The following is a 25,996-nucleotide window of genomic DNA, read 5'->3' as shown; positions in this document are numbered from 1 at the left end:
TCACAGGTTCTGAGAATTGTTAGGTAATAGCTGGTCAACCTCTTCCAGTATTGAGTCACAGTTAAGCACATGTCCCAAACAGGCAGGAATAGGGGAGTTATTTTGAACTATATGATAACTTCATCATTTCAAGCCTTAAGAATGGTCAATAATATTTCTATGATGATCTGCCAGAAACAAGACAAGAGCTCTCACTTGTACATGATTTTCCCAGGTTCTTGCCTCAAGTATAAAAAAAGAAAATTTCTTCATCTGTCAAAAAAATCCCGTGTCTGCAACCCTGAGTCAATCCCTGACATGGAAATCACCACCTGGCCAAGGAAGAGGGAACACCGTAAAATAAGCCCAGGCAACTGCTCCATTGAAGGTACTTTGGAAATGGAATCGTTTTTACAATTCAAGAATAACAATTATAGTTCATTCCATGTCCCATATTTAGCCAACTCCCTAGAAAGACTAAGCCATATTCTTTAGTTTTTCATGTTGTGAAAACTTTAATTTACTGCTAATCAATAGTGCCACAACCACAGAATTACAGATGCTTTCACAAATCAAGTTTCATTCACATTTAATGGTAGACAAAATTTCAATGTAAGGTTTGGAGATTAGTCTATTGTTGAACATTAGCTGAAATAGATCTCTCCCAAAACAATGTTGTCAGATTTTGAAGGAAATTAATAGATTTTAATTTTTGAGCAGTTTTGTATTCACATAAAAATTGAGCTGATAATACAAAAAGTTCTCCTATGTTCCCCTGCCACCCTTCTCTTCCCTCCCTACCACAGTTTACTCAGTTATTAAACTCTCACATTAGTGTGGTATGTGTGCACAATTAAAGGGCCAGTGTGGATACATTTTTACAAGGGCTCACTCCTTGTAATATACAGCTCTTTGGGTATTGACAAATGCATGTTGCCATATACCCACCATGAAGTATGTCATGGTTTGCATTGTGTACCCAAAAAAGATATACTACATGGTACCTATGAATATGAACATATGTGGAAACAGGGTCTTTGAAGATGTAAACAGGATAACATCATACAAAATAGGGTTGGTTCCATTCTACTATGACTGTTGCCCTTAAAAGAGAAGAGATACAGATACAGAGAGGAGAAGGCTGAGTAAGGATGGAAGCAGGTAGGGAGAAGATGGCCATGTGAAGGAGGAGGCAGAGACTAGAGTCGTGCTGCCACAAGCCCAGGATTCCTGGAGCCACCAGTAGCTGGAAGAATTAAGGAGAGATTCCTAGCTTGAGTCTTCAGAGAGAGCAGAGTGCTGCCAACAACTTGTTTTTGGATTTCTCATCTCTAAAACCATGAGAGAATTAGTTTCTGTTGTTTTAAGCCACCTAATTTGTGGCAATTTATTATGGCAACCACTGGAAACTAATAAAGAATTTGGTACTGATAAGCGGGGTGCTGCTGTAGCAAATAAAGGGGGAGGTCTCATGTAGGACTTCCAGCCCAAATCCAGCTTCAACCTTCAGACATGGGTGAAGTGAACCCAGATGTTTCCAACTCCTGGCTGTCAAGCCACCTGCAGCCAGTGAATACTTCCATTGAGTCTCCAGACATCAAAAAGTACAAATGGCTCTCCCCACTGTGCCACAATGGATAGCTAACTCTATGAAAAAATATGAAAGTAAAAGCCTGTTTTATGCTACTAATTTGGTAATAGGGTTTCTTACATAATAGCAGAAAGAATAACACACTTGTAGCAAATGGAAAAATGTACACTAGAATGTACATTGAAATCTGATTGATCTTCTTTCCCTATTCTGCAGCCCTCCACTCTCTGCCTTTTAAAGAACTACTAAATTTTTGCATATCCTTCCAGAATTAGTAACTGAATGTTCACATAGGACATTGCACCACCATTTTTCTAAGGGCCTTATGTATATTTCCTCATACTACATAGTCTTCATTTATGTAACTAAACAGAGAAGGCTGCAGGGAGGGTCATCCTCTACTTCATTTCAAATGTTCTCCAAAAATGGGAGAGGTGTACTGTGTTCATAACAGTCATGAGAATGCTGCTCCTCCAACTGGATGCTAACATCTTTCTTAACATGCTTCCTAATCCTTTCTCAGTTCTCTTCCAAATGACATTCAGAAGTATGATCCCCTTTGCACCCTTTGTTGTTCTTCTCAATCCATACTTTTCTTATTTTTTCTATCAATTTGGGGGCTGTTTAGGACATTACAGTATTACCTACTCCCTCCCAAACCTGCTCGAACACTCCCAAGATGTAGGTAAGCAACTGCACATGATACAGTACCAATTAAATCAGTTTTATACCTCATCAAAACCTAACTGAAATATTCATTCAAAAGTCTCTGGTGAATCGGCAGCGATGGATATTTGTACTCGAGCATCCGATACCATGAAAGGCATGGTGTTAGTTTTTTAGGTCTGCCATAGAGAGTAATAATATCTTGGGGGCTGAGGAAAAAACAACAGGAATCTATTTTCTTACACTTCTGGATTAGAAGACTTGAAGTGAAGACATCACAAGCCCAGGCTCTCTCAGAAGGCTATAGAGGAAGTGTTCTCCTTTGACTCTCCCTGGCTTTTGGGGGAGGATGGCAATCTTTGGTGACCCATGGCTCACAGCTGCCTAAGTCCGGTTTCTCCCTCCAGCTTCATATGGCCTTCCACCCTTTGTGATTGAGTCTGTGTCCCTTCTCTTGCTATAAGAACAGCAGTCATATAGGATCAGGAAACTAGGATCAACAGAGTTGAAACTTCATGATAAACACTTGTTTCTTAAATGTTTTATAAAATCTTTTCCATTAACTCTAGTGTCATTTGATAATTAGCCATTGAATAAATATCTAAATTTCTCTTCCAACCTTCATGTGGCCTATTTTACATGAGCAAACCCTGTTAAAAATATTGATCATGTTCCTTCTTATATCTCTCCAACACATTCCCCTTCCACCTACCTCTGCATTTCCCTTGCATTGCTGGTACAAATATAAAATGGAGAAGCCACTGGGGAAAACAGTTTTGCAGTCCCTTAAAAGCTAAACATACAATTATGATATGATCAGAAATGAAACCGCTATGTATATATATTAAAGAATTGAAAACAGGGACCCAGAGACTTGGAAACTAATGTTCATATCAGCATCATTCATATTAGCTGAAATATCAGAAGCAACTAAGTGTCCATTAAGAGATAAATGGGTAAAAAAAAAAGTGGTATATCTGCACAGTGGCCACAATTATTCAGCCATAAAATGTAATGAAGTTAATTCATAAGTAATGAGTAATGAACCACTTACAACAAAAACAAAACTAAACAGTAATGAAGTTCTGATACATGCCTCTACATAGATGAACCTTGAAAACCTCATGCTGAGTGAAAGAAGGCACACACAGAAGGACAAATATGGAATGTTTGCACTCATATGAAATATCTAGAATAAGAAAATTCATAGAGACAGAAATGACATCAGAGATTACAAGGGGCTAGGAGCAAAGGGTAAAGGGATTAATAGGTAATAGATACAGAGTTTCTGTTTGGCTATACAAAAAGTTTTGGAAATAAATGGTGGTGATGATGACAACACAATATTGCAAATGAATAACCATACAGTTAATGGTACTGAGTTAACTGTATATGTAAAAATGGTTAAAATGGAAAATTGTGTTATATAAATGTTTACATTATTAAAAATTTTTAAAACACTATAGAACGGATGAGAAATTCAATGACAGCATACAAATATTGGAGAAGTATGAAAAGGTCTTGGATAATGTCAAGAAGATACTGACAATTCAGTTGGGCTTGAAAATGGACAGGAGAAGTGTTAGGGCTATGGCATTGAATATAGTGTATATTAGTACCATTTGTAGATGAACTCCTTAATATTAATTTAGATTCTCTTAAATTTCAGTTCCTATTCCAATGTCTAATTCAATCTCAATTCCTTTTCCAATTTCAATTCCTATTCCAATTCTATTCCAATTTCTATTCCATATTACTTTCCTGTTCCTGTCCTTGGTCTCATTTCTACAAAGGAAGGCTGAGAGAACCACGGTGTATGCTTGCTAGACAACCAGCCCCATACACTGGAGCCCCTTGTATGACTGAAGAAAAGTTCCCCGAGTAATGTGTGAGCCACACCCCAGTGTACTGACAGTTACTCTGTGTCCCCCTAGCTCCCCTGGAGGATCTGGCAGAAGAGGTTCCTGGTGACAGGGCAGATGAGGAGTCCCCATCAAATGCTGAGATAAGGTTTTGTTTTTGTCTAAGACAGAAATGTTCCTTTCAATTGAGTATAGATCCTAAAATATGAAGATGTACATTATACATATTAGCTACTGTTTAGGGTGGAGAAAAGTTGGAGGGGTCTCCTACCAACAGGAACCTGATACAACAGGGCATTAAAAATGGCAGCATCTGGTTAAAAACAGTTGGGAAGGGAACTTTTTGCCTCATCAGCCATTTTTCCTCCTGATTAAGACTTTTGTAATTACCAACAAAAAGGACTTAAGAGAAACATCCTCCAGGAAAATCTTGAGCCTTTCTCACAGGTGCCTCCTATGCTTACTCATGGGACCTTGAATTTACCACTGCTCCCCATCTGTTTTTAAAAATTTCAAGATCTAAGCAAACAGAACACAACATGGCATGATTCTTACTGTGTTTTCTTCTCTGCAATTGCAGGTGACACGAAGCAAAAATGGTAGGTATTCTGGGGTTATACAAATGCTTTGGAAAGAAAATTGAGATAAAATAGGGGACATCCTACCAGCTTCAGTCTGGAGAGCCAGCCAGATTCCAGCTTCACAGGGAAGGGAATATTGGTGGCATCTGAAAATTTTTCAATTATGGAATCCTTCTTTTCTTCCTATGGTCCTTGGTAGCAGCATTTAGGTGGTGCAGTTTTGAGAGCATTGTGGTTAGCAGAGTCTACATGTGAGTCTCTTTTGTGTGATTGTGAGTTTCTATATGAGTTTGTAGAGGTGATCGTGAGCATGTCCACAGAAGATATGTCTTCCTTACACTGCAGAAGTGCCAGTGAGAGCTGTTTCAAAAATACCCCATTGCCACTGCACATTTCAGGTACATTAGATTGTTCTAACCTCACCACAGTTGTATCTGGGTTTCCTTATGATCCCCATGATGCAAATGCAGAACCTGAGGTGCAGAGTTGCATGGCCCAAGCTCTCCTGTTCCCAAGAGGAAGGTCTTAAATATGAACCCAGGCTTGTAGCCACAATGCCGATGCCTAATCACTCAGCCATGTGATCACTAGACCCCTTACAAGGGAGTTCCAGCATCTGTGTATGTCCCTAGCTTTATGTGAGCCTACAGAGACCAAACCTGCCCATCATCATAAGGTAGCCTCAGTGGTCCCAGACCTAGGGCAGAAGCTGTGATTATGCACTCTGGCATAGTTATCTGTGTCAAAAGCATGCAGAAAGTCCACATCTTTCTAGTCAGATCAAAATTCTGAGCCATGAGGCATCAAGCAGGACAACCTGGTCATCAATCACAATTGAAAGCATTTGATAACAACATCTCCATGAAAGCTAGAGATCCTCAAATTCTGTAAGTGACACAATCCAGCATCACTGACAAATTAGAACTCAAATAACAGTTGATTTTTAACCAGGTGTCCAACACCCTTGTTGAGATGGTCATAGACACCTGGGCTTGACAGCATCAGCCCTCAAACTATGCATCCCTCTATAATAACTGTCCCACTCTGGACCAATGATGGAAAACCAATAATTGAATGAATATACACACATGGTATAGAAAAAAGAGAATGGAAGGAAAATGTATGATTAATAGATGATAATGTTTAAAAGGTAAGAAATCTATGTTTTCAAATCTTCTATTCCTGATCATATATACAACAAAGTATTAGTGAAAAAATACAAAAAATATATTGTCTAGAATAGAATCAAGTCCATTAACAATGTTCATTCTAATGAATTGGAAATTCCTACAAAATATAGGAAAAATGTAGTGTCAGTTAATGTGGATCAGTGGAGGTTGGATTCATCTGGAAGATATTAAGAAAACACTGGCAGTTTAGGTGAGATACTTAAGCAGATGTGATGGCACCCTGTCACTGAATCATAGCATGTATTTAAGAAACATTCATAGACTGACTATAACCAGTTACTTTAGGTTACTATTAGCTACAAGTCCAAGACTGTGACTCTTGTTTCTTTCCTGCTACTCTGTTTGCCATCCTCTTTTCATCATGGAACATGGCCACTCAGCAGCTCACACCATGCTCGTTAAACTACCAACTCTATACACTCTAGCATATTGTCCAAGGCCACTCCAGCAAATGTCCTCAATAATTCATGAGTATATATCAGTACACCAATGAGCTGAGAGTTCCCTTGTGTCCTCCTAGCTCCCCAGGAGCAGCTGATGGTGGGACTTCCAGGAAACCAAGAAGAGGAGGAGACCCCACCTATTGACAAGGTGAGGGAGCTATTCTTTTTGTAAGGTAGAGAGGTTGCTTTTAGGTTTCTTTTTTCTTCAGTCAGTTTCAGGTAAGTATGTCTGCTCATGTATACTATAGATAATATATATCCTTCCCTTGGGGCAGAGACTATTGAAGGGGAGCCTCTTCCAACTGTCTTTAATTCAAGAGGGCATCCACAAAAGATAGCAGAAGGTTATTCACTAAATTGTAGGGGGCCCTTCGCACAGCTGCAATTTTTTTTCCTTGGATTAAGGAATTTTATATTCACCAAACAAAATGGGCTTAGAGATACATGTCTAAGAAAAGCTTGTGAATTCCACATGTGTCTGCTGCACTTGCTTACAGGGTCTTTAACTTCACCACCTTTCCATCTGTTTTTGTAATGATGCCAAGCAAGAAAAACTCCTGTTCAAACAGGACACAGTATGATCCGATTCTCATAGGGTTTTCTCTAATTTCAGGTGGCATCAGGAACAAATGAAAATGGTACGTTATCTAGAATTGCTGACTTGTTGGAAAAACTGGATGAAAAGAAAACCAGGGAATTGTTAGCAAATTTGTCAGGACAGCCTTCTTCCTTCAGATCTTGTTGGGAATGAGGTTTGGGGGTGGTTAATGAAATGTATTTTCCAGGGGAACGAATATGGGCATGATCTACAGTCTTGAAAGGAGCCAAGTTCCCTTACATGGCATAGATTTGAGGTACAGAGGTTAGGGGGCATTTATGTGTGAGTCTATGTGGTGTGATTGTGAATGTGGTGTGGGGATAGGGGAGTCAATATGTGTGCTTCCCTCAAGAGGTTTGTTCAACTTAGACTTAACAACTGTTACTGTGAACTTACTAAAAAATTATCCCATGAGAGCTGGATACATTGCATATATTAACTCATAAAATCCCCAGCACACTCAATCCTGGGATTGTTTACTCTCACCCTCCATTAAACGGAGATTCAGAGGATTGCAGATTAGGGACCAAAGATCTCAAGTCCCTACGTAGAAACTCCAAATGTGAACCCAGGCATGTGGTCCTGTGCTGATGCTCTGAATTACTACCGAATTGCACTTATTTCACAGCCATGGTCATCAGAGACCATGCAAGGGAATTCCATCATCCATGTATATGCCAGGAAGAACCCAAGATTACAGAGATCCTAAACACTGCTCTTCTATATTTTGTACCCTCAGGGGTCACATAACTCAGGCCAGCATTAGCTGCATTATACTATATATACACACATAGTTAATACCATGAATAACACATAGAAATCCCCACTTGTTTCTGGAAAGCTCACAGGTTCTGAGAATTGTTAGGCAATGGTAGGACAAGCTGGTCAACCTCTGCCAGTGCTGGGTCACAGCTAAGCACATGGCCCAAGCCTGAAGGGGTAAGGAAGATATACTGAACTACATGATAACTTCAACATTCCAAGCTTTAAGAATAGTCAAATCTGTGAGCTACACAATCAAGGGACAGTAACCAATAAGTTCTCAGATTCACTCTTAGTCATGAGTCTAATGTTCATCACCCTCAAGCACATCTCCTGAACAGCTGGCTTAGAGCCTCAAGGCTCAATCCATGACTCTGTCCTACTTAACTGTTCCACTTTGGTTAGTGTGAGCATGGATAGTAATATCACTCAGTGAATACATATATGTGGTAATGAAAGGGAAGACAAGGGAAAATATTATACAGTGAATGCAGTAATTTAAATGATAGTATATCAGTATTATGAAAACCTCTATAAATATTTTTATTACAAATAGTAGTAACTCAACACAAAATAATAATCTGCCTAGAATTCAATCCAGTCCACTAATAAAAGATTGGTTATAAGTAAGGGAAAATATTATACAGCAGCACTTTGGGTCCTTGGAGTTTGAAATGATTTTGGAAATTTCAGTAGGGTGATGGGACCCTGTCAGGGTATCACAGCGTCTATTTTAGTACCATTTGTCGACTGAGTATTTCATTTTGCATTAGGATGCCTTTAGCTACACAGCCAAAGAATCTCATTTCATATTTGGCGTCTGCTGCTCTCATTTACCATCCTTTCCCACCAAGGAGGATGGCCTAGCAAAAGATCTTTCCAGGCTTATTATTCAACTGCCCCTTATTCTCTTTCCCCTTCCCAAGTCATGTGCACTGCCCCAAATCACCCATGAATGACACCCTGATATACTCATAGTAACTCTTTACCCTCCTAGAAAAACCTGAGGGCCTGCTTGATGAGCCTTCAAATGTCAGAGAAGATGAGGAGTTCCCATCTAACTCCAAGGTAAGTTTGTCTTTCCTTGAGATAAAATTACTTGTTTCTTTTTCTTTTTCAGTTCAGTTCAGATATAAAAAGCTGACAATGTAATTACAGACAACATATATGATTTAATTTTCCTGGAAGTGTTCTTTGGGAGCCTATTACTAGCAGATCTCTGCACCAAAAGGGAGCCAATTATATAAGGGTGCTTTCATTCAGCAGGAGGTTTTTCCTCCTTGGATTAAGAATAATTTAATTCCCAGCCAAAACAGATATATCATCCAAGAAAAACTTCTGCCTTCCCACATGTGTCAGCTACAATTACTTATGGGACCACTGACTCAACCACTGTTTCCCATCTGCTTTTCCAAAGGCATCTAGAGAGCAAAAGGCTTGCACAACCACTACACAGTAGGATATGACCTTCAGGATATTTTATTTTCTCTAATTGCAGGTGGACCCAGAAGCAAGAGAAAATGGTATGTATTTTGGAATCACACAGTTGTTGAGAAAAAAATCTAGATGATTAAAACATCTGGGCATTTGCACTTGCCAAAGGCTGAAGAGGCATCCTGATTCCAGCTTCCAGGTGGAAATGAGGAAGGGGAATGTGCTCATGTGCTAGGTAAAAAAAAAAAATGGCTGTGTTCTACAGTCCTTGTAAGTAGCTGTGTTTCCCTTAGGTGGTGAGGGATTGTGTGTACAGCGATTAGGACGTGTCTATGCATGAGTCTACATGGTGTGACAGTGAAATAGAGGATGGGGCTCAGAGTGGGTGTGTTTATCCAGACGCTATTTCCCACCTTCATATCACAATTGCCAGTGTCAACTTCTCAAATATTATTCCATCACCAGTACACACTTCATATATATTTACTCATTCCACCTTCAATATTACCATACAAAGGCTTGTGTGTACTATTCCCACACCTCAAATGGACAAAATGAGGGGCAGAGATGATTAGACTAACATTTCAAACCCCTAAGTACAGGAGCCTATTTGAGAAACCACACATGTGGCTTCATTGCTGATGGGCTGAGATGCTTTCTACACTTCTCACTTAGCCATGGGATCATTGAGACTGACCATCCATTTGCACTCTTGGAAGTAACCAAACTGTAGAGACCTCAGACCTTGCTCCTCATTATAAGAAGCCTCAGAGGTCTCATGATGGAAGGAGGATTACATGGCCCCTGAGCACAGACTGAGGCCTTCATATTACATTAAGTGCACAGAGAAACCCACATTCTTGTGGTCAGCTCACAGATCTGAGAATCATGAGGTGACATCTAGCACAACCAGGTTTGTCGTAGTCTGTCCTCACACTTGGGACCAAACAGATAAGTATCAAGGAGGTATTTTAGTATATTTGATAACATCATCACCATGAGCCCTAGAAATGTTCACATCCTGCTAACTCAACAGCCAAGGGACAGTGATCATAAGAACTCAAGTTAATGGTTACTGGCCTGGTGCGTATCGTGCTTGTTTCAAGATTTACCTGTGTCTCCCCTTTGCGATGAGCTTTTCCCCTGGTGCCTAGAGAGTACAAATAACGGACAGCCAACACATTCAGTAAACACACACACATGGTATAGAAAATGAAAACTTGGAAGAAAAATATTTCATGATTTAGAGTGGTCGATTTTTAAATCGTAGGAATTCAGTATCTTCAAATCTAAAATTGATTATATTCATGAAGAAGGATTAGTGAATAAATACAATAGAATTTTTCCCTAGAATTGAATCTCAGCCCCACAATAAAATATTACAAATAAAAATGTCTTTAAAACAATTACTCTACTATTAAACCTTGGAAAGAAAATAAAATGCTAGGTATAAGTGAAGGCAAAATCCTATACATTTGATAACTGCAGTTCCACCATACGTGGAGATGTGGAAGCTGAGACGGTCTTAGAACATGTGAAGGAGATACTGGCATTTTTGTTGGGCTTCACAATGGGCAGGAGGAGTGATAAGAATATGTCATTGAAAAACAGTGTGTATTTTCATAGCGTTTCTAGATTGACAATTTCACGTTGCTGTGGGATGTTTGTAGCTACAAAGGAAAGGACTGCCCCACCCCCTATGTTTTACCTGCTCCTCCACCTGGCCATCTTCCTTCCATCCAAGGGCAGCTCATTCTATGCTTCTGAACCACTTATTTCCATATTACACTGACCATCTCCAAATCAAACAAAGCACCCTGAGTTCCCCAGGAGCAACTCCCCCAATGTACTAACTGTTCCTGTATGTCCTGCTAGCTCCTGATGAGGGACTGTTGGAGGAACTTCTGCTTTCCAAAGAAGTAGAGGAAGCCCCATACAATTTCAAGGTAAGTTGACCTTTCTTTGTGTGAGATACAACTGTTGCTTTCTTGGTTTACTTCTTTTCAATCCAATTCAGGTATGGAAATCTAACTGTGTACATTATATATGATATATACAATTATTTTTTTTAGGGACAGGGTTCCATGAGAGTCTATTACTAACTGATCTGTGATTCAAGAGAGAATTACAAATGGCAGCATCAGCTATATTATACAGAAGGGGGCATTTTCTTTAAAAGCAATACTTTCTCCTTGGAGTTGAGATAAATCATCCAGGAAAAGATCGTGTGTTTTCTACAGATGTGACCTTATGTGCTTAGGGTCTCCCTGACTTCACCCCTCATTTCCAAATGGTTTTCTACAATCTACAAAAGTACAAAAGCCTTTTGCAAGTGCTTCAGAGCAAGTACTAACCCTTAGTGTTTTCTTTTATGTAACTACAGGTGGCCCCAAGAATAAACAAAAATGGTAGGTATTGAGGATCACAACTTGCTGAGTAAAATACAAGTGATAAGAAAAGTGGGACTTCCTTGCTGGCTTTATTCTAGAGAGGCTCCTACACACACACACACACACATTCTGCTCCTCCATACACACACACACACACACACACACACACACACACACACACACACACACACACACACACACTCCAATTCCAGCTTCCAGGTTGTGGTGTAGGAACCAACCTTCCAGATAAGAAGTAGAGTTGTTCTTGAGTAGTAGGCTTCTGTTTAGGAGGCATGGGTTTATGAACCTGTGAGAGGAGTGTGTCTATAGGTGATTGTATGTGATGGTATTCTCAGTGTGCATGTGTTTGAATGTATGGAAAATACTGTGATTTAAATTCTTTTTATTAACTACTACACAGCCAAGTCATCTGCAGCACACCCTAGTGGTACCAATTTTCAAAAGCTCAGTAGCCTTTTGTGCTAGAGGCAGGGTACAGAAAATATAGAGAACAATTTCATTCTTAGAAAGTGCTCTCCTGGGCAGCTGCTCAGGGTGTGGCATTAGGTCCATTCACTGACCTCACCTAACACAGAGCGTGTCCACAATAGTCAGAATTGCAGGGTGATAAGAAAGAAGGCAAGTGCTGGGCTGCCAGCAAAATGGGGAAGTGAGAAGTTGAGGGGGTTTCCTTCACCTGCTCTCATTTGCAAACTGTTTGACATGTCTGGCTGGCTTCACACACTGGCTCACACAGTGCCCCAGTCCTGGCCTCCTGAAATAGACCAGGCCCAGGACAGAGCCTCTGGGCAGCAGTGGGTGATACTGCCCCTATCAGAACCCACAGCTCCAGCGAGAAAGCTCTTCCATGTCCCCACACTCCAGCTATGCTCCTTCCTGTTATCCGTCCTCAGTCCTGTCCAGGTGTTTTCACTCCAGGTCCTTCCAAGGCTTAATGAAAAACTGAAAGTTGCCATTAGCTTAACTGGTCACACCTCCTATAAAACACTTATTGTCTGACTTGCAGACTAAGGGAATCTGGGCAGTTACTTATCTCTAATCTCATGTTCATGCTCTGTAAAGACTAGGAATTCTATAGGAATGCTGTGATGTTGAAGTGTCTGCCATGACCCTGAGGTCAAACGCAGCACAGGACTATCATTTGATTTGAGGGGTTGGTGGTCATTCCCTTGTACAGGACCCAATTCAACCCCAGGCCTCTGAAGTTGCTCCCTGTGAGAGGATGGATTGGATAATTGATCAATCAATTAATTGGAGAGAGAGGCACTATGCTTTGGATTGTTCCTCCAATGATTTCATGTTGGAGAATAATGTGATTGGTGGGGGTCGAAAAGGAGAAAAGAAATGGTCAGTACCTAGGGGTGAAAGAGGAGGCAAGGTGGAATTGAGGGAGGCAAAGCAGGAAGAAAGGCTCCATCATGCATAGAAAAATATGAAGACAGTGTCTGCCATCCTAGAGGAAAAGGAGGAAATGGGCATTTCTACCTGGCCACAGTTACTGTACTTGATGACTGGGAAAGGGTCCCTGAGATCCTAGACCCACTCCGTTATGGCAGAGGTATTGTGAATGAGACCCAGGGAGAGGAGTATAGTTATAAGGACAGAATGGTGTCCTGAGATCAGATCACACCCTGACATGAACAAAAGGGGCTCAAGTTCTCCCATCAACTCTAACTATCCTCTTTCCTTTCGCAAGGCCACCCCATCACAGTTACTGCCCTCGTCCACTCTGAGGCCTACTTCACAGATTCTGAAGACTCTGAAAGAGAGAACGACAACATGCATGTAATTTGTTTCCTTTTTCGGTCCTTTTGTTTTAAGAGAGACTTTTTAAAAATACAATTTTATTGAAATATATTCACATGCCATACAATCATCCAAAGTGTACAACAATTGTTAACAGTTTCATCATATAATTGTGCATTCAACACCACCATCACTTTTTGAACATTTCATTACTCCTCAAAATAAAAATGAAAAGAATAAAAACAAAGGTACAAGAGAACACCCAAAGCATCCCAATCCCCTCCTCTCCCCTTCACTTACAAGTTTTAAAATGAAATACATTCACGTACCAATCATCCAAAGTGTACAATTGTTCACAGTATCATCGTATAGTTGTACATTCATCACCACAATCAATTTTTGAACATTTTCATTATTCCAAAAAATAAAAATAAGAATAAAAATAAAAGTAAAAAGAGCACTCAAAACATGCCCTATCCCTCCTCTTTGTATTATTCACTTACTTTTTTAAATTAAGTTCAGTTTTATTGAACTATATTCACATACCATACAATAATCCATGGTGTACAATCAACTGTTCACAGTACCATCATATAGTTATGCATTTGTCACCACAATCCATTTTTGAACATTTTCCTTAAACAGAAAAAATCAGAATAAGAATAAAAAATAAAAACAAAAAAGAACACCCAAATCATTCCCTTATCCCATGCTATTTTTCATTTAGTTTTTGTCTCCATTTTTCTACTCATCCATCCATACACTAGATAAAGGGAGTGTGATCCACAAGGTTTTCACAATCACACTGTCACCTGTTGTAAGCTACATTGTTATACAGTTGTCTTCGTGTTGGAGTTTAATAGCTTCAGGTATTTACTTCTAGCCATCCAATACATTAAAACCTGAAAAGTGTTATCTATATAGTGCATAAGGATAACCACCAGAGTGACCTCTAGAGTCCATTTGGAATCTCGCAGCCACTGAAGCTTAATTTCATTTCATTTTGTATTATTCATTTACTTTTGTCCCCATTTTTTCTATTCATTTGTCCATACACTGGGGAAAGGGATTATGAGCCATAAGGATTTCACAATCACATAGTCACAGCATATAAGCTATATAGTTATATGATTGCCTTCAATAATTATGCATACTGAATTGCAATTCAACAATTTCAGATATTTCCTTCTATCTATTCTAATAAACTAAAAACTAACAAGGGATATCTGTTTATCTAATGCATAATAGTTACCTCCCGAATGACCTCTTGTCTCCATTTGAAATCTCTCAGCCACTGAAACTTTTTTGTTTCAATTCTCCTCCCCCTTTTGGTTCAAAAGGCTTTCTCAATCACATGATACACAGTCCAGGTTCATTCCCGGGAGTCACATTCCACATCACAGGGATATTTAAACCCCTGTGAATCATGTCCCATGTAGGGTGTTGGGCAGTGTGTTTACCTGCTGAGTTGGCTTAGACAGAGGCCACATCTGAGCAACAAAAGAGGCCCTCTGAGGGTGAGTACTAGGAAGAACTATGAGTAGGATTAACTTTGCCTTGGCAGTATCAAGCTTTGTAAGGGCAATCCCCAAGATTGAGGACTCGGCCTACAAAGCTGGTGGTCCCCAATGCTTGCAAGAATATTAGGAATTCCCCAGGTGGGGAAGTTTAATATTTCCACATTTTTCACAGTCCATCGGGGGGCTTTGTAAGTACATTTGTGTTCTCTGTCCAAATTACTCTGGGTGGGATTGGGGCTTCCTGCTAACCTGTACAAACAACAAGGTCTCACTCCATAGTCAACGTTCCATGTAATTATGGCATTTGACTAAACTGAAAGTTTAGGTATATACTGTGCTACAGAAAATACAGATTTTGCACTATATAACTATCTCTTCCCTTGGCCCCACACAGAAGTCAAAGTTTTAAAACACATTTAGTATCATCCTGTTCCCTTTAGTTGGAACTACCCCAATCTCAGCCAAGTCCATTTCATTTATATCCCCAATCGAAGTCTGATCTCCTTTTCAGCCTCTTTGGCAGTTGACTCATGGGGCAATGCTGACACTCACAACTGTCGATCTCTGGCTCTGAGTCCCATGTGCCACACATACACCTGAAGCTCCAGGAACTGACCACATCACACACAAACAGCTCAGAATCTGAAAATTTAGAAATGTGACTGCTGTAAAAGCTTACAATATAGGAACCTTTATATAAGCCTTCCACTTAAGCCCATGTTCCGAGATTCAATTCTCAGAGTTTACACCTTGTTACAGTCTATATTAGTGAGGAATTATAATCTTTGTCTTTTCATTTCTGGTTTATTTCACTCAACCTACTGTCCTCACAGTCCATTCACTTTGTTCCATACTTCACTATTTCTTGCTGATCTCTCATGATAAATAATTCTTAAATTTGTACATTTAATCACACACATTGACCACTCTAAGTTTCACTAAGTTATACAATCCCAGTCTTTATCTTCTATCTTTCCTTCTGGTGTCATACAGTCCCTAAACTTCCTTTTTCAACCACATTCACAACAATCTTTCTTCAGTAAAATTACATTATTGTGCTACCATCACATAGTATTAGTATTGTGCTATCCATTTGTAGATCTACACACCTAGAGAATATTCTATACTCCTTCAACATCAAATGTCCAATCTCTCCCAACTTCCTATCTCCTGATATCTTCATTCCTACACACTTCTCCAAACCTCTTTTGTGTCTTTTCCGATCTGTCTGTAGCACTCCCTTTAGTATTTCCTGTAGAGGAGTTCTCCTGTTCATGAACTCCCTCAGCATCTCTTTATCTGTGAATGTTTCAAACTCTCCCTCATTTTTGAAGGTCATTTTTGCCAGATATAGGATTCCTGGTTGGCAGTATCTCTCTTTCAGTTTCTTGAATATGTCATACCACTATCTTCTCACCTACATGGTTTCTGCTAAAAGATCCACACTTACTCTTATCGAGCTTATCTAGTATGTGATGGGTTGCTATTCTCTTGCTGCTTTCAGAATTCCATCTTTTGACATTTAAAAATCTGATTAGTAGGTGTCTTGGAGGAGGTCTATGTGGCTCGATTCTGCTTTGGGATATACTGTGCTTCTTGGGCCTGTAATTTTGTCTTTCATAAGAGTTGGGAAATTTTCACTGATTATTTCCTCTATTAATTCTTCTGCTGATTTTCCTTCTCTTCTCCTTCGGGGATATCTATAACCCTGATATTTGTGTACTTCATGTTGTCCTTCAGTTCCCTGAGACCCTGCTCATATTTTCCCATTTTTTTCCCTATCTGTTCCTTTGTGTGCAGGATTTCAGATGTCCTGTCCTCCATCTCACTGAGCCTTTCTTCTGCCTCTCCAGGTCTGCCACTGTATGTCACCATTGTGTTTTCCATCTCTTCTATTGTGCCTTTCATTCCCATAAATTCTGCCATTTATTTTTTCAAGCTTTTGAATTCTTCCTTACGAACACCGAGCATCTTCTTTATATCTGTTATTTATTTTGTCACATTCTCTCTCACCTCATTGATTTAAAAGATTGGTTTGAACATCTATAATTAGTTCCTTCAACTCCTGAATCTCAGTTGAAATGTTAGCTTCCTCCTTTGGCTGGGCCATATCTTCCTGTTTCCTGATGTGGATCATGATGTTTTGCTGTCTTGGTGTGTGGTTTTCTTAATTGGTTAATTCTGGAGGTTGTTTTCTCTCTTTTGTGTAAGGTTTTCTTGTTGGTTGACATTGATCACCATCTTTTCTTTGTTTCTCTTCCTGGCCAGCTGTCAGTTGGCTCAGCCCACCAGTCTTCCCTGAAATATCAGATGCCTATTGTGGCCTGCCACAGGAATGGGAGGTAGGCACTGAGCACCCCAGCAAGTTCACTGTGTGTGTTAATACAAATCTGCTACCTTCCAGTGGTGCTCTGTTTTCCACCAACTATAAAGACTTGAGTTTGTTTTGGATCCCTGCTTAAAGAGTTAGGTTGTCCCTATTTCTCAGTCAAAACAGGACCAGGTTTAGTACAGGGCATATAGAACAGCTCTGTGTTCTTAAGAAAGGGTCCTTGCACTTTCTGGACTGTCTAGCAGATGACATTGTCTGGTAAGTTAATTGTTCTCAGAGGCTGCTTTGTCTCAAAGCCAGCCGCTGGCTGCTGCTTCCCTCAAGGAAGGGGGAAGGGCATTCAGACCTAGGGCTAGAAAGGTGTCTCTGTCCACATTTTCTCAGTCTCTTTGTCCCTCACTGATCTGGGCCTTGAAATATCCTACCCTGTCGACTGGATCTTCAAACAGTGAGGCTATTTTTCACTGCTGTGAGATTTAAAAATCTGTGTACCTGGTGAGAGACATCCCATATGCCATTTCTGTGCCTTTCCTGCATGGAAACTGAGTGAGGGGGAGGGGAGAGGACCACTGTCTGGGACAACCTAATATTTGTCTTTCTTCAATTTGGCATTTGCAGGGTCTTACTCAAGTCTACATCCTCCTCCAAGGTTTCAAACAATTCAGAACCATCCAGTTTTTCATTGAATCTTTGGAGAGTTTTCAGTAGTTGTTTATGTCACCATGTTGATGTCACCCCCCTTTCTGCCTCCTTTTTAATCATTGCTTCTTATTAGTAAGCTTCTCTTTGTATCTCTTCCCTATTAAGTCTTTCCCTCTTTATATGATTGTCACTTGAAGGTTATGGTCTCATCAAGGAAGTTGATGTCATGGGAATGACAATATTTATTACTTTTCTCCATCCTCCTAACATATTTTCTGGCTCTGCCCTGATTTCCAAATCCACTGTACACCACAAATATTCTTGTGTAAGACTGAATAGATCAGCCAGGAAGCCCAGCTGGAAGTCAATACCTTGGACCACAGCCTGCAGAGGGGACACCTGTGTAGTTGATGCTGGGCTCAGCTCTCCCCTCACAGGTGTGTTCCTATAGCTGGTGGCTCTGAACATGAAAGTTTGTTCTCTTTCCTACAGCAATCTACACTGTTTCTAGAGGAGGAGTCACCTTGCATAAATACTCCCTTACAAGAAAGAAAACAAGATACCAAAACAGAGAAAAATGAGGAAGTGGAAATGTGAGTACAGAGTGTGGGGCAGGATGAAGAGGGTAAGGGATACAAGTTCATATGCACTCCACTGATTCCTGACTTTCTTTTCTACACTTCAGGAAAAGCAACGTTATTGAGGAGCTCAATGGAGAGGCCAATATTGAGTGTGAACATGGAAGCGGAGATAAGGAATCAATGATCAAAACAAGTGGAGGCAAGTGAAGGATATTCTGAGATCTCCTCTCCAGGGATCAGACAATCATTTAATTTTATCTTCTTCAGCCATGCCCTCCCATGGTCCTTATTTGGAGAAGAGGGCTCTAGTGCTTCTATGGCCACCAAGTACCATTCACATTGCATTCTTTGTGAAGCATGTCCTTGGGTTTCTTCTATGTCTTGGTCCTGTATGTCTGAACCTTGACCCCCACCCCCCAATTCTGTTAAGATCAATAGGGAGTTTCATATCTTGAGAGGAGAGAAGTCTGTGGTGTGGCCCTGACTGTCTCAGATTAGGTTCTCCTGGGCAAAGGGTGAGTTAGTCTATCTTAGCTTGCCAGGGCTGCTCTAACAAACACCACTGACTCACCATAAAAACAGGAACTTATTGTCTTCTAGTTAGGAGACTAGAAATCCAAAATCAATGTGTCAACAAGATCAGGGTTTCTCTCCTAGCAGCTTACTGACAATCTAAAACTCAGTATCTGCCTCCATCACCTGTCCATCTGTCTCCTTCTGTCTATTAATCCAGACTGTGTCCAAATTTCCTCTGCTATAAGGACTCCAGTCATAATGGATTAAGGCCCACCATAATTCAGGTTGGCCTCACCTTCACTAATAGGATCTTCGAACATCCTATTAATCAATGAGTTCAAATCCATAGGACTGGAGGTTAGGACTCAAACATATCTTGAGGGCCATGATTCAATGCACAGTAAGAAGCAAGGCATGGTGGGTTCTCTCTAAAGCAAGCAGGGTAGCTCTCTGTCCCCAGGTTTCTATCTCAGTGGCCCATAGGAGGCCTGATTAGGAGCTCCCTAGCCCTAAGTACCATTAGACTCCATGAAGCCCTGCCTAGGGCCCAGGGCCCTTCATGGTACCTTTTGCCAAGGTGAGGTTCTCTGGAATTCTATTCTGTATGTAAAATGCAAACAAATACAAGACCTGAAGGAAATTTTAATGTAGCACTCACTTGGAATGAGTAAAAGAGGGTAGGATCACAAGTTACATACGTGCCTTTCATTTATTTTCTAATTTCAAAATTAATTAAAATACACATAACTGCTTTTATTTTATTTTTGAAGGGGTGTCATTTGTAACCTATATATCTCAGAATAAAGAAAGAAAAGTTGTGTTTTTTACTATCAAGTTTAATAATTTTCTTTTTCATTTAAAGGCACTGGCAAAATGTGGGAGTGACTTTAGAAAGAAAAATGAATAGTAGACAGGAAAAGGGAAAAGCTAAAGGAATGTGTCCATTTTTAATGTGGAGATATCATGAGTGGACTGTGTTGAAGGTAGGGATGGAGGGTCAGGGTCACCACCTCCACCCCTGTTCCTTCACACTCGTGCTCATCACACAGCCCAAGTATGTGGTATTCTGCCTTTCTTCACAGACATGTGGAGCCCTCACTTTTCCTCTTCATTAGTTTCACTCTTCAGAGGAAACTTAACTTAAAGCAGCCCTGCCAAGCAACATTTATAGCCAGACTATGTGAAAAGACAATCCCCTCAGCACAGAGCAGCAAAGGGGCATTGAAGCCCTGTGGATCTGACTCTTGGGCATGACAGGGGCCCAAGGTCACCTCTCCAGAGTCCAGGGTGCCTACTAGGTCCTGCAACCCACCCCAGTGGGCTTCCTCTTCCATCCGTGTGACTCCCTGGTGATTCCAGATCCTTGTTTTGTTGCAGATCCTACCACTGAAAATGGAGATGCAGAGCTGGAGGCCTCATCCTAACACACTAAGCATCTGGGGATCATGTGGTGGTTGGAGGATGGTACCAGACATGACCCAAAAGAAACAGGCCACCTCATGCTTAACGCCTTTTCTTCCTATTCCCTAATAAATCAATTTAATGTCAGTTTAGTTTTTTAACTGTATAAATTTAATTTTAGAAATAATATTATATATAATGTTGGATTTTATTATATGAAACATTATTCTATCCCACTACTACTAGTTGTTTTTCTTCGTATTAATGCATAAAAGAAACACAGATAAAATGGCACTATGAAGAAAGTTAGATCTCAATAAATGATTATCAGGCTGCCTTCTATGGCTACCACCAAGGACACTTCCAATCTTACAGAACCCTCATTTCCTCTTAGTTGAATAAATGAAGGCAAATTTAGAACAAAGAATCTGTCCTTAAGCCAATATCTTTCTAGACATTTTGTTTACTGACATCTGTTCCCTCATTTGGAAGAGATATTGGTAACAATATTAAACAAGCTCTATGAGCATAACTTGGATTTTAGTACCTATTTTCCTTGCAAGTCAGTTTTTTTGGGGAATAAAAGTCATGACTCACAGTGCCTTTACACAAAATATATTAACCCTGTTTTTCTGGCACAAAGTATTATTGTCAAAAACATTGATGAGATTCTAATGTTATTTCCATAAGCCTCTTGCTTCTTTCAGGATGCACAAAGGATTTTCCTCTTTCTTTAAAACCCAGTAATTTTCTTAGAATATTTTATGCCATAATCATTTGGTGTCATTTCTCAATGTCCATTTTAAATATGCAGCTTAAAGCAATTTTTTACTTCCAGAAAAAGCCGAATTATAATTTTTAATATTGTTTTCATATCCCTGCTTTGGGTTTCTCTTTTAGGCACTCCAGTGACTCATATATTGGATGGACTAGGCCTATCTTCAACAGTTGGCATTTCTTTTCAATGTTTACAATCTATGTTAGATATCTTTATTATCATTCCCTTCTTCACCTTCTGTTTCCTGAAGGCATTATCTCATCACTGTGTTACTTTTCGTTTACATTTAATTCATCAAGTTATTTTTCGTTTTTTTCCCTTATTCTTTCCTGATATCAGAACTTCATATTTTAAGGTATTCTTATGTGACTTAAGACAGACTTTCATATCTAGTTTCATTTTCTGAATGCCTTTGCCTTATTTTTGAAAATATTCATTACAGTATATACAATAGTACAGGATAAAGACTTTTCAGTTACTTCTAATGGTGTTAAACTGCACTTTTTCCTTTTCCCCTATATTACTTTTACATGGCAATTCACATGAATAATTTTCCTATTCCTCATTTTATATGATTCTTTTTCTTGATATTGCAGGTATTAGGATTATTCAGGATACTTTCCCAAACTCACAGAGCTGTGTCTCTCTCCTGTTATTTCTAGACAATGCTAAATCTATGACAGCTTGCTCCTTGGTATTTCCTGCTTCTGTGTTTCACCCACACTGAAGTATGGGTCTTCACTGTCTCCATTGCACCTGTCCTTTTCTTTGTTTCTCTAGGTTATCAGGGATTATTTAAGGTCTTATCTTGTAAGAGAACAACTACCACCAACTTGTCAAAATGAAATCATTACTTTTAAATGTGTAGGCATTTTCAGAATGAACTGACTTTAAAGATATTTTCACACACATCTTAAAATCCTTTTGTTTCTGAATTCAAGTTTATTTATATTTGTGAGTATTTTATTTTTACAACTAATAAATATTATATTCTTATACTTTAGTGCTGCATGGTCATTGATTTGATCATTCATATTTGAGAAATTTGATTTCAGAGTCATTAATTTTCTTTTTATTCAGTGTTTAGGAATTTGGTTTTAGTGATGGCAATTTACCTTTAGTTTTTTTTTAAATTTTATTTCTACTGGTAATCCATAGATTCAGAATCATTTTAACTGGACCCTATAATTTTACCATCAAATGGCTTTCCTATTACCAGGCATATAAACCAAGATCCTACAAAGTAACTTGTGTATATCAAATGGTCCAAAGGATCATCACCTTTTGTCCATATTACATTTCAAAGCATGATTTTAGAAATATCCTCTAGAAAGAATAATCTAATTCTGTTTACTGATTTAAAAAACTCATGTACACATAAAATCCTGTCAGCTACATTATAGAATGATTCTATTGCCAAGCATCTTGAAAAATGTATATTATGTGTATTCACACCATTAAAATGTTGGTCTCTTACACATGGGCTAACGTTCTAGTGTTTGACAAATGCACTCCAGGCTCCCTGTACCCTGGGAACTTTCTGCTGCTCACTGAGTTGACTATCCTTCTGGAAGTCACAGAACCCTCTTCAGAGCTGCATGTATAAGCCTTTCCTATGGCATCTCTAACAAAAGATGAGAGCTATGACATACAAGACTCCTTCATGACACTGACCTCTCCAGCTCTGTACAGGTGACTGGTTCCAGAAACTTCTAGTAAAGGTTGACTAAAATCTGTTACATATGGAACACCTGGTATATCTGGGAAGTAGTCTGTTATGCCAATTATAAAGTGCATTGTTGGGACTCTCATCAGTGGAAAGTAGCATATATAGATGTAATTGTCTGTATGTACTGTAATGAGAGTAAGAGGTGTAGGATGTGTTACTTTCAGAATGTGAAAAAAACTAAAAGGTGTTGTGCATATCTTATTGTCTGAGATGAGCTTGTGACTGATGGAGTGTGAACCTGTCTGCCTTTAGAGGACCAGATGGACAGTAAATTGACTGTGTTTTATGGCCCTTGCATTCTCTGGGATGCCATTCCCTAACCTCATATGGTAAGTACCTCTCTCCCAGCCTGTCCTAACCCCTATTGCCTTCATCACAGCAGGTACTCAGTGGCCCACACTTTTTAGTCTCAGCAGCTCTCCTAATGATGCTGGGGAAAGGGCAGCGATGCACAGCTGCTGTCTCCAAAGCTGGCACCTCTGACAGGTCCTGGAGACCCTGAGCCAACTGCCCCACAGTTTTCTGCCATGCTGGCTCAGACGTCCCCTTTCCCACGTGGACTGTGAACAGTGCTGGGCCAGAGCTGAAGAGCAGCTGCCTCTCCCAGACTGTCCCTGTCTCCTTCGTGAAAAACACCTTCCTCTAGCATCCCAGAAGCCAGAGGGACCAAGAATCTAAGAAGCAACGTCGTCATGCCTGTACCCATCAGGTGTTAGCTCACACTTTTTCCTCCCACTCACTCTCTGCTTAAACTTTCCCAAGATGTATCACAGGCACAAGTCAAACAGTTTGGGATTTACCTTGGGACAAGCTGATCTGGAGCCAGGGTTGGTAGGCATTTGCTCCTCTTGAGCAGTTGTGTGGACAACCTTTACCCCTCCTATAGCCCCACAGAGAGGGATAAGCACCTGTCAGGATAATCAGAGAATGCACGCTGGACCTGGTAGTTTTCAGTCTGCATTTAGGCCCCTGAGGTCACTGGAGGCCTTGCCTCCTTCCTTGCCAGGACTGAGCCTTTCCAGAGAACCTCCATTCCAAGAACCCAGGAAGCAGATCCATCAGGAACTCCCAGTCCTCTGCTATGAGCTCATGTATCAACTGAAATGCCATTATGAGCTAACATACCTCCACTCAAGACTTCCCACCACTGTGGAGGGGATGGGGTCCGTGCTGCGGATACAGACTTGAAAAGGAAGCAAGGCTTTGGAGCATCAATGACGCACTAGGGATGGAGGAAGACTGGGACCATCTCAGACTTCAGTGCCACTTAGTCTTCCAGTTCTTCCACCCTCCTTATAGTCATTCCTATGTGTATCTATTCAGTTAAACCCGGAATTCACACCAAATTCACACCAACACAAACAATTCCAGAAACTTCAGCAGAGTTTATTGTAAATCATGTCATTGTATATTTAGAATTTTATTTGCTGAATACACAGGAAGTGGATGGGACAACTGAATCACAAAGGCTGTGGTGAGATGAGTGAAGGGAATTGGTCTTCTTTTTGTCACATTTTACATACTGTGTTTTTTTCAAGTTCCCTTCTATTTAGCATTGCACTCATTGACTATGACCCTGCTCCTACCATTGCTGGTAAAATGGGGCAAAGCCTTGTGAAAGCTTTTGGTGGTGAAATTTTCTCTCTTTAGAGATTGGGATTGTTAATTTATACAAAAAGGAGTGTTCTGTTAATATCTGGCTGATGTAACTATGTAAGAATTTGTGGGCTCCTCTGAGGGCTAAAGGTTTTTATTTTTATTTTTTAACACGGGCATGTAATTCTCCTTAATGGAGGGCCACAAATCTCCTATAAGTCACACAGGGACTGGGAAACAGGCCAATGGAATATGTCTAAGAACAAGTTGGGTGTCACCCTTGAGGGATTTGGGATCACACTGGGAGCAGTCTGGGGGATTTCATGGCTGTAGAGCTCTCTGAAAGAGACAAATAATCCACCATGTCCCCCTGTTTTGAAAGCAATAAGTCTGATTATCTGCAGTGAGTTCAGCATGGCAAGGGTATGAAAACATGCTCACTGTCATCAGTAATCAAAAAAATGCATATAAAAGCTAGAAGGCCTCACTCCCATATCCTCCAGGATGGACATGATATGGTTGAGGAAGGACTTGAGAATGGGAGGTGCACACCCAGTGCTCCTGCAGCCACTGCCCACTCTCAGTCCAGGCTGCTCAGGCAGGTGTGCAGGTCTTTAGTCAGGACAATTTGGGGCTTGGGGATTTCAATCATTAAATTAGCAAGCCCCAGCACCACAGGTGACAAAGCCTGGTGATGAGCATCAACTGCTCATCCAGGGTTGGTTAGTTAAAGTGAAGCTAATTCTTCATGGAGCTGTTATATGCCAGTTGGTCTGGAATGTCCTGGGTTCTGAGTCAGCAATGGGAGCCAAGCAGACCACTGGTCACTTGGGGTAGATACCTGAGCCCCAGGAAGGCTCACATGAGGCAACTGGCAGGATAAAGATGATGCCGCAGGAAAGCCACAACTTTGGGTCTGTCAGAGGCACTTCTTTGAGGGAAACTGCATTGTACTGCAGGTCAGGGATTGAAATGCAGAAGCATGAGGTTGGGTCAGGATTTGGACCCTTCACTTGGTTCTGGCAAGGAAAGGGAGTGTTGTATTTTGCCAGGACTGCTTTCACAAATACCACACACTGGCTGGCTCAGGCAACAGAAGTTAATTTTTCCCGGTTTTCGAGGCTAGAAACCCCAAATCAAGGTGTAGGCAAAGCCAAGCTTTCTTCAACATCTTTAGCAATCCTCCAGCACACAGCAGTCTCTTCCCTATCCCTCTGTCTCTTGCTCTCACTCTTCCTCTCTCTGTGATTTCTCCAACTCTGTCTTCCTCTTCCCTATCAAATTCCTTTGCTTATAAGGACTTCAGGCATATTGGATGAAGGTCCATCCACATTCAGTTGGGCATCTCCTTAACTGATAATAGCATCTCCAAAGGTCCTATTTCCAAGTGGATTTATACACAGGGGACTGAGTATTAGACTTGGACATATCTTCTGTGGGGGATCACATGATTCAATCCCCAAAAAGGAAAGAGGGGAAGTCTTCATCCAGGGGTCCAAGAAAATAAATATTACTACTGAGGATCTCTCTTCCCAGGGAACCAGTCACATTTCCTGCAACAGATCCAACATCAACATTCTGATGTTGGGAAGACATATAACTTCTCTAAACATCAGTTTCCTTAACTATTGTGACAAC

The 25,996-nt window shown here is 40.3% G+C and overlaps 1 protein-coding gene across 1 annotated transcript; it reads left to right on the top strand.

Moving 5' to 3' along the window:
• The first annotated feature begins 234 nt into the window (after nucleotides 1–234).
• Nucleotides 235–21,939, top strand: LOC119525010. The gene is made up of 12 exons (XM_037823707.1): nucleotides 235–367; nucleotides 4,679–4,697; nucleotides 6,390–6,460; nucleotides 6,926–6,950; nucleotides 8,670–8,740; nucleotides 9,171–9,195; nucleotides 10,982–11,052; nucleotides 11,490–11,514; nucleotides 13,214–13,302; nucleotides 18,250–18,350; nucleotides 18,443–18,537; nucleotides 20,232–21,939. The coding sequence occupies exons 3-12, from the start codon at nucleotides 6,407–6,409 to the stop codon at nucleotides 20,276–20,278; spliced, it is 603 nt and encodes a 200-aa protein (XP_037679635.1). The 5' UTR covers nucleotides 235–367; nucleotides 4,679–4,697; nucleotides 6,390–6,406; the 3' UTR covers nucleotides 20,279–21,939.
• The last annotated feature ends 4,057 nt before the right edge of the window (nucleotides 21,940–25,996 follow it).

The sequence above is a fragment of the Choloepus didactylus genome, assembly GCF_015220235.1.
Source record: "Choloepus didactylus isolate mChoDid1 chromosome 23 unlocalized genomic scaffold, mChoDid1.pri SUPER_23_unloc2, whole genome shotgun sequence".
Classification (NCBI taxonomy): Eukaryota; Metazoa; Chordata; class Mammalia; order Pilosa; family Megalonychidae; genus Choloepus; species Choloepus didactylus.
The sequence above is the reverse complement of the archived record's forward strand: the minus strand, read 5'-3'. Positions and strand labels throughout refer to the sequence as shown.

What these genes read in the sequence shown, in the direction of transcription:
- LOC119525010 (XM_037823707.1), top strand. Translation starts at nt 6,407, where the DNA reads ATGGTGGGACTTCCAGGAAACCAAGAAGAGGAGGAGACCCCACCTATT. An exon ending in CCCAAGAATAAACAAAAATG is followed by an intron (nt 11,515 to 13,213) that starts GTAGGTATTGAG and finishes TCCTTTCGCAAG; the next exon opens with GCCACCCCATCACAGTTACT. An exon ending in AATGATCAAAACAAGTGGAG is followed by an intron (nt 18,538 to 20,231) that starts GCAAGTGAAGGA and finishes GTTTTGTTGCAG; the next exon opens with ATCCTACCACTGAAAATGGA.